The 13954-nt window shown below is 37.8% G+C and overlaps 2 protein-coding genes across 2 annotated transcripts in view; both read left to right on the top strand.

Annotated features, from left to right (window-relative positions):
* The window catches only part of LOC311081544 (uncharacterized protein), a 300285-nt gene that overhangs the window by 88881 nt on the left and 197450 nt on the right, over positions 1-13954 (top strand). The window lies entirely within an intron of this gene.
* The window catches only part of LOC311081535 (NACHT, LRR and PYD domains-containing protein 3-like), an 84717-nt gene that overhangs the window by 10791 nt on the left and 59972 nt on the right, over positions 1-13954 (top strand). The window contains exons 4-7 of the mRNA XM_084112080.1: positions 2091-2171; positions 2252-2389; positions 2687-2734; positions 3269-5129. Coding sequence (XP_083968206.1) covers positions 2111-2171; positions 2252-2389; positions 2687-2734; positions 3269-5129 — 2108 coding nt within the window. The 5' untranslated portion in view covers positions 2091-2110. The remainder of the gene's footprint in view (positions 1-2090; positions 2172-2251; positions 2390-2686; positions 2735-3268; positions 5130-13954) is intronic.

The following is a 13954-nucleotide window of genomic DNA, read 5'->3' as shown; positions in this document are numbered from 1 at the left end:
GTACATATTTTGCGACAGCAAATACAAATTATTAATTATGAAGACTATATTCAAATAAATTAATAATATAACATTTTCTTCAAACCCATAACAAAATTGAATGCCTGTAGGATTACAATTTAATGCTTTTTAATGCCATTTAAGGCCTTAATTATCGCAAAATCCATTTAATGACTTTTAATGCTTTTCAATGCCCCGCGGAAACCCTGTGGTTGTGTCATATGTAGAGATTATGGTTTATTTTATTTGGTTGTGTTCTGTGTGCGTGTGTATTTTGCACTGTTTTTCTTTTGATTTTTCTATGCACATATTACTGTTTGATTGTGACTTAGAATGTTGGGCAACACCCCCTGTACTCTCTTAGCTGTTCGTATGACAGCTGATTAGCAGATGAACAGCTGTTGGTAATTGACGTTAAATCAAAGACGGCTCAAAAGAGCGAAGGAACTGAAACGGTGTGTCTGCTGCCCCGCGAACTCTGTTGTTGCAACTCTGTCCCCACGTTATTGCTGGATTGTTATATTTGTTGCTGCGATCATCGCGCAGATAATTGTCTGCTTGTATTGAAGCCTGAAGTTCTGCTGATGTGCCGGTTCTGCTGTCGACTCGGTGGCTGCCGTGTGTTTTCGTCTCCTGTTACGCTGGGATTGCTGTCGTCCTCTGCTGTGCTAATCTAGCTGTCATCCTCTGTTTTGCTGGAATTTCTGTCGTCTTCTGTTGCGCTGGGATTGCTGCTGCCCTCCGCTGTGCTGTCCGAGCCCCGCCTCGTTCGTTCTGGTCCTGTGGTTGAGGAGCGCTGTTCAACGAGACTGGGAGTTAGATTCGTCTGCTCCCAGTTTATGGGTGAGTGACGTTCTATCCCAAGTTATGCTGTCTCGCCTCGTCCGAAGTTAAGATCCACGCCACGGTCTCATCTAAATTAGAGAGCGTCAGTCTGATCCACTGTAGTCATACCATTATAACTTATATTCACGGATTGTAGTGCTGTAATTGATTAGTGCACGATTGATAGCTTTCTAGTGGGGTGCTGTGCCTATGCTGTGTTTGTTTTCTGCGGAGATACTGGCGGTTTTCTTCCTGTTGTGTGAGTGTTGTGCTGGTGCGTGCGGTGATTGACAGGTGGACTGCTGCGTATACGTCACTGCCTGGCGTGAGACGGACTTGCGCGAGAGCCGAGGGACTGCTTATGGACTGTGCACCTATGGACTTCCAGTGGACTTGAACGTGTTTGTCTGATGTCCAGCTTTTACCTTGATGAATAGTTTTAAAAGCCTGAGTGTGTGTGTGCGCATTAGCACTTACTTTTTCTATTGAACTAGAGATTATAATAAATATATTTTTTTACTAAATTTGTTGTTTTGGTGAATCTGTTGTGTTGCTCCCACCAAACTAAAAGAACTTGCAGTTATTTAATTAATCGAGTCCCAGCTCTTCAATTGGGTGGCGTAGTCGAGCTACATTGCCTGCATCACAGTTGTCTACCGAGTCTCATTTTAAAAATTCACTTTCCACTTTCTTCTCTAGTTTTACAACGGTCAGCATAGATAATACTTTGAAATGAATCATGTCTATGAGCTCTTTCACATGCTTTCTTGACCCTTTGCCTACTGAGGTTCTAAACATGTACTTCACATGCTTATGTCCTGCTATAACCGTAATTATTACCGTTTCCTTAGCTACTGGGCACGTCCCTTTGGCCCTTAAGACAGCCGCTATTACACCAGTTCTTAAAAAGCCTGGCTCTGATCCTGAAGATTGATCTACCTATAGGCCTATTGACAATCTACCTTTTCTGGCTAAGGTCCTTGAACGGGTCGTTGTTGGCCAGCTACAGCAATATCTGTACAAATATTTATGTCTTGATGTTGTTTCTACATTATTTTGGAGATTTAAAATGAAAGTATTACAATATCAAAATATATTAAAAACTTTGTTTATTGCGATTACCAAAAAATGACCAAAAATCCCCCAAAAATTATTAGTTTATTTTTAAATCGATTGACAGCACTTATACTCTGCTCTTTTTTTGTATTTTTGGAAAGTGTCTGATAACATACGATTCATTATAGATGTGTGTTCTTGTCCAACAGCTGTAAGTCAGTAAAGGACAATGGCATCTGTTGAACAGCATGATGATAACACACTAGATGAGCTGGAAAACAAAAAAGGAGGTAATAGTGATTAAGAAAAATATTAGAAAGGTTAAAGTTGTGATTAAGCAATGTAATTAATCTCTCTATCTCTATTCCAGGCCAGATGAGCAGCAATGCTCACACTGGAGTCAGTGTTGATGTGAAAGCTGAAACAGGAGCAACTGTAAATGCTCCTGTACTCACTGGAAACATCATCACAGGCCCAGTGACCATCAGCTTAAACACTGCAGGGCATGGTAATATAGTATATATATATATAATAATAATGACTATAAATACAATTCATTTAATATAAATATAATATAATAAATTGTAATGTTTAAAAAGACACAATAACTTTCTGTTATTGTGTAATAATGCTTTCTGAGACAGACTGCTTATTAACAATCATGTATGAAATAATGCTCAGTAGTTGTGCATCCTATTCTTAAGGAAGTTTAGTGTGTAGCCATATTGTTCAGCAATGCTTTAGGTAATTGTGTCTATTGTCTTTTTCCTTAGTATAAATGTACTCATTTTCTCTTTCCTCACAGAGCCACAAAACACCTTAGTGACGGAGACACCAGAGAAACAGTTAGAAGGTGCAACCATCATTTCTTCATTATAGACGTCTTAAACGATTTAGACATGCTGGATGTATTTTGATTTCAGAGAAATGTCATGGAGCTTTTCAGTTGCAAAACTATTTTTGATAATATTTGCGTGTGTGTGTGTATGTGTGTGTTTGTCTAGACCTGCCTGGAACTACTTTAGCTGTGCATTTCCTGGAAAATAATTGCACACCTTAGAAAGTTTGTCAGCCAATCAGAATCAAGTATTCAACAGCCTCCATGGTGCAATTACATTTAAAGTACATGCATTTAATTAACATTTGTAGTTACAGTTAACTTTAGCCCTATCTGTAGCCCAACCCTTGACCCAAAAGCTAACTCTGACCCCTATAATCCTAACCCTAAACCAAACCCATAACTCAGCTCATTAGCAGAAATGTGGGAATCATCCAGAACAAAGTGTAGTCACACAGTACAGAGTAAAGGCACCTTATAAAAAGTGTGGCTTAAAAATAAAAATCTTTTTGCCTGTAATTTAATTTGCTTACATTATTTTTAATACAGAGAATTTGCAAAAGTTTTGGGAAAACCACAAAGCCAACATGCAGAAGAAAGCAAAATATATATTTGAGGGCAAAGAGGAAAATGAAGCAGATCTCAAAGCTGTTTACACAGAACTGTTCATCACAGAGGGAGATATGGCAGATGTCAATCAGGAACATGAGGTTCTGAAGATGGATGATGTTTTCAAGAACAAACAAACACAGGACAAACCCATCAAATGCAATGATATATTTACAGAATTGAAGAAAAAGGAAAAGATTGTGCTGACAAAGGGCATCGCTGGCGTTGGAAAAACTGTCTCTGTGCAGAAGTTCATCCTGGACTGGGCAGAAGGAGAAGCCAATCAGGATATAGACTGTGTGTTCCTGCTTCCATTCAGAGAGATTAACTTGATGGAAAATGAAGAGTTTAGTCTCCATGAGCTTTTGCTGGAATTTTATCCTGAACTGGAGGACCTGGAGAAATCAAAGTTATATAAGGAATGCAAACTAGCATTTATATTTGATGGACTTGACGAGAGTCAGTTGCCTTTGAATTTTAAAAATAGATCATTAAACACTGTTGAGAGAGAAGCATCAGTAGACGTGCTGTTTACAAGTCTGGTCAAAGGGACTCTGCTTCCGTCAGCTCTCGTCTGGGTGACCTCACGACCAGCAGCAGCCAATCAGATCCCTCCTCAGCACGTGGGTTTGTTCACAGAGGTGCGAGGATTCACTGACCAGCAGAAGGAGGAATACTTCAGAAAGAGGATCACAGATGAGACTGTGGCCTCCAGAATCATCTCACACATTAAGACGTCTCGTAGTCTCTACATCATGTGCCACATTCCCGTGTTCTGCTGGATCACGGCCACAGTCCTTCAGAATATCCTCATCAAGAATAATGCAGAGAACATCAGCACAACACTCACTGAAATGTACATTCACTTCCTGCTGATACAGATGAACATGAAGAGCCAGAAGTATGATGAAGAAGAAGAGAGAGATTGTGAAACACTCTTACAATCAAATAGAGAAATGATATTAAAGTTGGCCAAGCTAGCGTTTGAACAGCTGAAGAAGGAAAATGTTGTGTTCTATGAGAAAGATCTGAAATCATGTGGTATTGATGTGAGTAAAAAGACAGAGCGGAAACACACAGAGTTCACAGGAATGATCGCTGAGATCTTTAAGAAGAAAGTCGGACTTCATGAGTCAAAGATATTCTGCTTTGTGCATCTGAGTGTTCAAGAGTTTCTTGCTGCAGTGCATGTGTTCCTCTGTTACCTGAACAAGAACATGCAGGGGCTTCGGTTTTTCTTTGATGAGCCCAATGAAGATATCACATTACATGAGCTACTGCAGAAGGCTGTTGGTAAAGCCATGGAGAGTAAGAGAGGACATCTGGACCTCTTCCTGCGGTTTCTGATGGGCATTTCACTGGAATCCAGTCAGAAACTGCTCAAAGGCCTGCTCACAGACACTGAAGACACCACAGACACTGAAGACACCACAGACACTGAAGACACCACAGACACTGAAGACACCACAGAGAGCATCAGACAAACAACTGAATCCATTAAACAAAGACTAAACCCGAACGTTCGTCCTTTCGTTCAGGACATCTCAGATGAAGCTTCAGTCAACCTGTTTTACTGCTTACTTGAGCTCAAAGATAATTCATTATATGAGGAAATCCAGAGATACCTCGGTTCAGATGATCATCCAGGAAGGGAACTCTCCTCTTCGATGTGCACAGTGCTGGCCTACACACTGCTGACGTCAGAGAAGGTGCTGGACGAGCTCAACCCAAAGAGGTTCACTTCAACACCAGATGGCTACAAGAGACTCGTTCCAGCTGTGAGATGCTGCAGGAAAGCCCTGTGAGTAATTACATAATTTCACAACAATTAAAAGTTAACATACAGTTGGAAATATCTTGTTGTTCACACTGTCAACTCAACATACTCAGGTTTTACGTTCACATTCGCTGATTCACTGTGTTCAAAAGTGTGTATGAAAAGGTGTCTCATAACTATGGCTTGCAGATTCTTTCCCCTGTGTGAACTGTAGTATGAATGAACCAGTGGTGTTTCCTCTAAACAGACGAGGTAGACAGTGCCTCCTAAAGAAATATCATGAAAAAATAATCAACTGCAAAAAAATCAGAGTTCTCACAATTTATAAACGCAACATTTACTTTCTTAATCTTAGCCTCTTGTTTAGTGTTCAAACACATTATCATCTTCCCTCTTTTTCAGATGAATAAAGGTCAAAATGACATTTAAATTACTGTGATTTTTTTTGTTTGGCTGTTATGTTATATATTGTTTACATTGAGAAATTGTAAAGGTTCAGGAGGCAATAGCCTATGTGAGATGTTAAAATACTCCAATATAACAAATGTCATGACCAAATTATACTCAAAATAATCATGCCCTACGTGGAAGTTTGACATGAAATGTTTCTCAATTCTCATTAAAAGCAATGTGTTAAAACCATGTCACTGGGACATTTTAAAATGCTCTACGTGGCGTAATGTACTAAAACAACAACCAGGGAAAAATATTACCTCGCACATTTTCTTGTCATCAACACCAACTACTCCTAAGACGACGACACCGTAAACAGAGTGGAAAGACACAATGTTTATGTTGTTTTCTCCCGCGTGGAAAGCTGTTATGAAGAAAATGCTTAATGTGTCTGCATCTGCATGTCTGTAAATAGTATCATTTATTACCAGGTGTATATTAAATCTTTATTTCAATTTTAGTTAATTACATTTTAATTAATTAAGCCACATTACGCATTGTCTTTAACTAGCCGAAGAGAGGGCCCGTCACGCCTCTCTTCATCAGTTTGCACTGGCTGTCTACAGCTGCTCACATTAAATTCAAGACACTGATGTTTGCCTACAGAACAACCACTGGCTCTGCACCCCTATACCTAAACTCACTACTTCAGACTTATGCGCCCTCCAGATCACTTTCACAGACCTTTACTGTGAGGGATATTCACGATGAATACCGTTCCAAATTATCCTACATCCTATCAAGGACATATAGATAATCCCGCGGTAACTAAAGAGCCTATCCTTTAGTCGTGTCCTCAAGAGTTAGGCGATCAGTCTCTACAAATTCGTATTCTATTATAAAGATAATAGATTTCCCCTTCGTAGTATAAGTCTACCTTTTTAGGTACTCTTCAACCGTGTTCGCTATACAACAAATAACCGTGTCGTAAGCTGCCTCTTTGGCTAGGCTTTTTAATCAGTCAAATCTCACAGTGATTATTCTTATATCAAAAGAATGCTCACCCTCTTGTCGTTTCCTCCGGTTAGGATCTTCCTGACCCTGATAGAAGAATGTGACACGTACCCAAGAATCCAAGGTCCAGACAGATGATTATAATAAATGTTTAACAATATTTATTAAAAGAATCAAATGAAAAAGAATACTTGTTACAGATTCAAAATAAGTACTTAACAGAGAAATACTAGCTAGGCTTAAAGCTTCTTGCATCCGATAACTGCTGGCGTATCGGACTGGAGATTGCAAGGAAGAGCCAAGAGTCCTGTCCAGGTCTCTTCTTTTATAGTCCGAATTCAGACGTCTTCATCATAGTTACTGTAAGGCACATGACTGCTATTTCAATATCACGTGTACAACTGCTGGTCCCAGCAAGTGTAGTCCTGCTATTTCTGTGTAAGCATGACGATGTCTAGCCTGCGGCTTGTTCTCCAGCAGGCAGCTGAAGATACAATAGTTCCTTTGTATTTGTTGGACAATGACCCTTGTCACTGCTCTCTCATGTGATTTGAGAAAGGCAGAGATGGACAGCAACCTCTTTATTCAGAACAATATTTTTAGATGGTTATATGTTTTAGTAAACAAGACAGTTCGTCGGTAGCATTCTTAGTTACAGACTTCTTATTGTGACCCTTTCTGCGTTGACGTCGAGTTGGAGGTGAAAATGAGGCGAAGGAAGTGCAACTCTCAGGTGGATCTCCCGCAACACCCAAAACATTACCTGGACTGTTCCAAGCTGGTGGAATGACCTGCCCAACTCAAGCTAAATCTGGAGTCATTTTCAAAAAAGATGTATCTTGTTCATCAACACTTGACCCATTAATACTAGCACTTAATTACTTTATTCTATGCTTTTCTATTCTATTGTTTCTCTATTAAAATAAAATAAAAACTTGCACTTTGCTAGACTAACTGGGACACAGCACTCACAAACTGTTGCCCTCTTGTTGGTTCGATTGCTTTTATCGTTCTCATTTAGAAGTTGCTCTGGATAAAAGCGTCTGCTAAATGATTAAATGTTAATGTGAAACTTGCTCGCTTTAACCAATGACAAGACACATGGCAGGATCACATGTCAAACAGGGAATCACATGACAAGACACAGAAACATGACAATGACAAAACGTGACACTTTCTCAAGTCCTCTGATCATTTTCTTACCAAGGGTCACTTTGTGGCTCTAATTGACTGTTTTTAAGGGAATAGTCAGAGGAAAATCCTCGGAGGAATCTCAGAATTTGTTGGATCATCCTCAAACATGAAACATAACTTCTTTAGACTGGCTTTGGGCAAATTGTATGTCTAGGTGGCGCTGGTGTATTTATCATTGTAATTATCATTGTTTTATTCTATAAGAAAAGTTTTTTTATCCATTTTATCATACTTCAGCTATTGTAACCTTTTTTTTCAACATAAACTCCATTGGTTCACTCCGAGCAGAGTCAGGAACGTTTCTGTTCTTGCGTTCCTTCTGTATTATTTTTTAAAAACTTTTTTAAATGTAGCCTAGTTTATAATAATAATAATAGCATTTAGGCTATAATAATAATAATATCTCTCTTTTCTTATGTAACGCCATGCCAGCTTCTATGGATATATAGCCTATTCATGTTTATTTATTTAAAATAAAACTAGGCTAAATAAGCAAAACATATGCTAAACAAATTAATTTAAAGTGAAAAAAGCCAACATTTCTCATTCGACACAAATCCAAATGTTTCATTATTTGCGAATCATGCTAAACTATAAGCCCCAATTATTATGTAGGCAATAAACTTTGTACTTCACTGGCATTATTGACGTAAAATATCATCTTTCCCATATAACAGCAGTGAGGCGGTGGTCATTCTAAACGTCAGAAATACAGACTATTCAAATTGAGCAGTGTAACGTCTTATCGCAGCGTGTTCATTATTAAAATAATTCAACCAAACATATATCAAGTAGCAATTCAAGAATTTTTTTGTGCGCGTGTGAGGCGGCGGCGCGACCACTATTTATTTTTCCTTCCAAGAGAGTAAACTCTTACTCTGTAATTTTTGGTCATACATATAAAAGCAAGACATAATCCATAAATTTACTAAAGATATTCAGATTTTGTAAAAAAAAAAAAAAAAACCTGGATGTCTCTGTTTCCTTTGGAGCACGACACACTGACCTGTTTTTTAATCTGTAATATTTTAGAGAATGAAGCCTATATTTCAGCTTTTTTTTGAAGAATCTGTCTAATATTTATTTTCCCAGCAAAACTAAATAAATAGAAATAAAAAGGTTTTAGTTTACCTCAGTGAACACAAAAATACGATAAAATGGTCATGTCAATAAAGCTTTTATTTTTTTGAAAGTGGTCATACACGTAGACACGTACACTACAGATTGTTTTTGTCTTTTGTGGCATTAGCCTGTACTTTTAGCTACTACATTTATCTACATGCAAGCCTGAGTATTCATTCTTTTAAATTATCTTTTAATTGTTTGTCACTGTAATAACATTAAATCTAACAGTAACTTTGAACTAATTTAAACGATTCAGTGTGACGGCGTCCTCGTGAGGTTAACAGAAGAAGGGGATAGTTTTGATGTGTGTGAACGTCTATCTTTGCTCACCTTTCTTTCTCAAGGTATTCAGTGTAGTTTAAGATTACCAGATTTTGCAAGTTTTCCCAACCCAGAATTTCGAGGGCTATACTGTCGCCTACATGCAATTGAAATTTTCGCAACTGAGGTTCAGCTGTAACTTTTATGTGTTACCTTGTATATTTATTGTTATCATATTATATTAACATACTATTCATCAACATATAGAAATACAACAAATACAATAAACAAAGTTTTTAAGATAACGCAGAAGTCTCTGCCTATTATTTCAGCCTGATCTCAAGACAGTCTGTGCCACAGTCATGAAATGTATTTATTGATACCCATTCATGGACACGAATTCTCAGGACTCTCAGAACAACTCATCAATGTATTTTCCTTTCTTCTACTAAGCGCCCACTCATTCTGTTCATAGTTTTCAGTGACCTGTGCGCTGGCCTGGAGAGCAAACCAATATGGGCCGAATTGGCGGAATGGCTTCTCCGTATGACGCAGCACAACCCGGTCAATTTTCATTCTGTTTCAAACCGTGAATATTTGGATCACCTCTCAACAGATGAAAAACTAAGATATTATCACAAATATAATATTTGATATCACTTGATATTATAATAATAATTATTAATGTTGATTAATTGATGTGTTTGGAGAAACTGCACGTCATATTCTGGCTACACATATAACACATTAGAACAATTTATTAATTATTTTAATGCTTTTTACGCATTAGAAAATGAAGACTTTACCTAATCTTATCAGCATGATGAAAAAAATTAGATTAAAGGGGTCATGAACTGGCTTTTTTCATTTTTTTATATTGTTGTCTGAGGTCAACTTATGATGTTCGCTTGGTTTTTACATTCAAAAACATCAAAATGAATAAGTAATAGGCTACTTTCTACCCTGGTTTTGAGCCAAGCTCCTGAAACGCTCGGTTTTTATGGGCGTGCTGCAATGAAGACTTGGAAGTAAACGCCCACTCGTTTGCTGTGCCTGCTGTCAATAAAAGCTTTTATTGGACTAACAAGGAAGTTTTCAGTTCTGAAAATTAAAGGATATTTTTAAAGTATGATGACAGTTCAAGGAAAATTGTATTTCTCAGTTCATCACCCCTTTAACATTAACTGTATCCAGAAAGAGAACAGAGAATGTGACCGATCTAGCGCTAGTTTAAGCACTCTCACAAACACGGAAGCTGATGACACTGCGACATGAATCTCTTACATTGAATCTGCACTTTGTTGTTTATGACGGAAGAATTCACGAGTTTCAGTCAGACTTTAGACAGAGAGTGTGCACTGAACAAAACTCTTCGTTTCAGCGATGACTAATCTGAATGCCTCTGATTGGCCAATCACATTCAACAGAAAGGCGTGTGATTGGTTATAATGCTCAACGCTGCAAAATGAAATCTGACTGAATGCCACAGTCGGATGGATCGAATGAATGTTAAGTAGGCCTTTTACATTTTTTTTACCAATACTATCACTTTATGTGTTTATTTATTTTTCCAAAACATTTCCAGGCCTGGAAACTGTTATTTTTAAATTCCATGACTTTTCCAGGTGTTTCATGACCGCACAAACCCTGTATTTAAGATATCTCATCTAATTATGATCATAATTTTCAAAGCGTATTTACCAAAATTCATCATGAAAGATCAAGTCTTATTGTATAAAACATGATTGATGTTTGCTTCAGCATTGGATACTGATTTACACTACCATTCAAAAGTTGTTGATCAGTAAGATTTTTTATGTTTTTAAATAAGTCTCTTAAAATTAAAATTAAAAATACAACAACAACAAAAACAGTAATATTGGGAAATAGTATTACAATTTAACCCTCTGGGGTCTGAGCTGTTTTCTGGGCCCTGGAGGTGTTCTGACATGCTCTGACATTTGTGGTTATTTCTGTTACTTGTGACATTTTCATGGCTAAAGTCTAATTACCGTATTTTCCGCACTATAAGGCGCACCTTCAATGAATGGCCTATTTTAGAACTGTTTTCATATATAGGGCGCACCGGATTATAAGGCGCATAGAATAGAAGATACTGCAGTCAAACGTTTGACTGGGTTTGCGTTATGCAGTGGTCACCAACCTTTTCAAGCCTAAGATCACATCCAAAGTCCAAATGTAAACCAAGATACCTTGTTTATACTCGACGCGTCCGCATGAGCGCGAAGTTAATAAAAAAAATAATATCCGTCTGCTCGGGCAGATTCGGCTTAACAGCGCGCGCGCCTATGAATCCGAAGATGCATGACTTTGAGCCGAATCTGCCCGAGCAGACGGATATTAGTAGTACATCTCATCACACCGGCACCCAGTTTGCGCGTCTTAATCAGTTATATGGTCTGGTGTTCAGTCTAAAACAAAACAGTTGCGTCAAGTATAAATGCCTCGTCTGTTTGGGGAGTTGCGCGCGCAGTCAGCGGAGGCTCGCGCTCCGGTGTCAGGCGAAAGTATAAACAAGGTTTAAGTCAGCGGTTGTTTAACAGACGTTAACATAAGGCGCCAGATCCATATATAAGGCGCTCTGGATTATAAGGCGCACTGTCGTTTTTTGAAAAAAATAAAGGCTTTTAAGTGCGCCTTATAGTGCGGAAAATACGGTACACTGTATTCAGCACAAACTCTGCTACAATAATATATCAGCAGCATGTATGTAAAAGTTTGTAGTTTTGAGATAATGACATTTATGCGTGGTTTGTGAAAATACAAAAATAAATTCTCACTGAAATAAGGTCATGAAACCCATACTGATTATTTCTTCACAAGACTTTTGAAAATTGTATGACGTAGCCTAGAATATTTGCTCTAAAACTATGTGAAAATCACCCTGACTGCTCATTCAGAGAAGACAATATATTGATTAAAAAATTTTACGACGTGTTTTGTGTGATAAAGCAATATGCGAAGGGGCGGATCATCTCATTACTATGTAAGCTTTCCACACCTGAGAAAGACAAAGACACTCCCTAATGGCCCTATTAGGAGCTTATCAGGGCCCATCATTCTGAGCAACCTTGCACAAAGAATGAGGAGATTTAAAAAAGAATGGCTTTTAAAATTGTTTGGATTTATTTAAAACACAACATAATCCAAAGATACACAACAAAAAAACACTTATTGATAACAATGATCCAAAGAAAGAGACCTTTGTGCCATTCCTAAAAACATTGTACATACCTTTCATTTCCAAGGTGTTTGATTTTCACTTTACCATGTTCATGTACAGAGACATGTACTGTGAATGTTGAAGTCAGCAGGACTCAGTGGCATCTGGGCCCTGAAAAAAAAAAAAAAAAAAAAAAGTGACCATACTGATATCAAGAGAATGGCCTGCACGGTTTTGGGAATACATTTTAGATTTTTCTGGTTAAAATTGCTTTTTAAAATTCACAGAATACACACACACACTCACACAAATGTTTCCAACAATATATTATATAATGAACACCATTTGTTGTGCCTTGTAGGTATAGGCTATGCACAGTGCTGCATAAAATAATAACAATATAGCAGCCTATATACATTTTCAAAAAGATTTCAGTAACAACTAAGCTAGAGAAAAATATATTGATTATCATGTTACTTCAAATGTTTCCATTCGTTATGATGATATGAAATGAGATAATAGTAAAAACATGAAGCCGTTTGGAGCGTTTTGCTTTCCCAAAATATTATACATTCAAACGCGATCGCGATCAAAAATATGATACATTCAAGCGCGATCGCGATCAACAATATGATACATTCAAACGTGATCGCGCTCAAATATAAAACATTATGGTTAGGCCTACCATATACATATCTACGTTTGAGCAGATATCCACAAACACAGTAACAGTAAACACGGGTCTAAATATTATAATATTCACCATATATCTAGCAACAGTTCAACTGCAATGTGAAATTTATGCAACAATAGCAAACTAATATGTAAGAATTTCTTACCTTAACTTTCTTGTCTTCAAATCGCGTTCTTCTTCTGGGGTAAAGCCAATCTAAGCTCACAGCGCTTCTTTCAAACTCGACGAAAAGCAGAGATTGATGAAGTGTTTTGTTTTTGAGGTAATGAGCACGTTCGCGTTCCATGTGGAGATTTGCATGTGAATATCTTTTGCGCGAGTAGGCGTGGTCAAATTAAAACTAATTAGGAAGCGTTTGAGAAGCTGGACATCTTGTTGGTTTTATACAAATTACTTAAACAGAGAATATTTGTTTTCAGTTTGAATCCGATCATTTAAAAGTACACACTTAAATGTTTATAAAGGTATATGGCTCATAAATGTGTGACAAGTATTCGCTGAGTTTTGTTTCAGTTTATAGACGTGCTCAAGAAAAAAAAGTTCACCGCAACGGAGAGGCAGAACGCACACCCTGTTTATTTTCTTTATTTTTCAAAAGCACAATGTTTTGATTTGATTGTAAGTGGACACATACAAAAGTAGAAATATCACAGATTCTTTTTTTATATTTCTTTTTTCTGTATGACCATAAATGACGGAGTAATTTAAGTTTAAAGTACTACAATGTAAAGAAAATCCAGCAAAACGCGCGGGCGCGTTTTTCGGCCTCAAAGGGTTAAAACGTCTCGGTTACGGATGTAACCCTCGTTCCCTGAGTAGGGAACGGAGACGTTACGTCGGATGACGACGATTGGGGTTTTGCTTAGAAAGCCTATCACCTTCGAGTATATAAAACGAGCCAATGGCAATGAAATGCCATGGGTCTGTGGAATTTGCATAGCGTATCTCCGCCCACCGCAGGGGGTATATAAGGAAGTACGCTGG

The sequence above is a fragment of the Abramis brama genome, assembly GCF_963993115.1.
Source record: "Abramis brama genome assembly, chromosome: 4".
NCBI classification, from domain to species: domain Eukaryota; kingdom Metazoa; phylum Chordata; class Actinopteri; order Cypriniformes; family Leuciscidae; genus Abramis; species Abramis brama.
The sequence above is the reverse complement of the archived record's forward strand: the minus strand, read 5'-3'. Positions and strand labels throughout refer to the sequence as shown.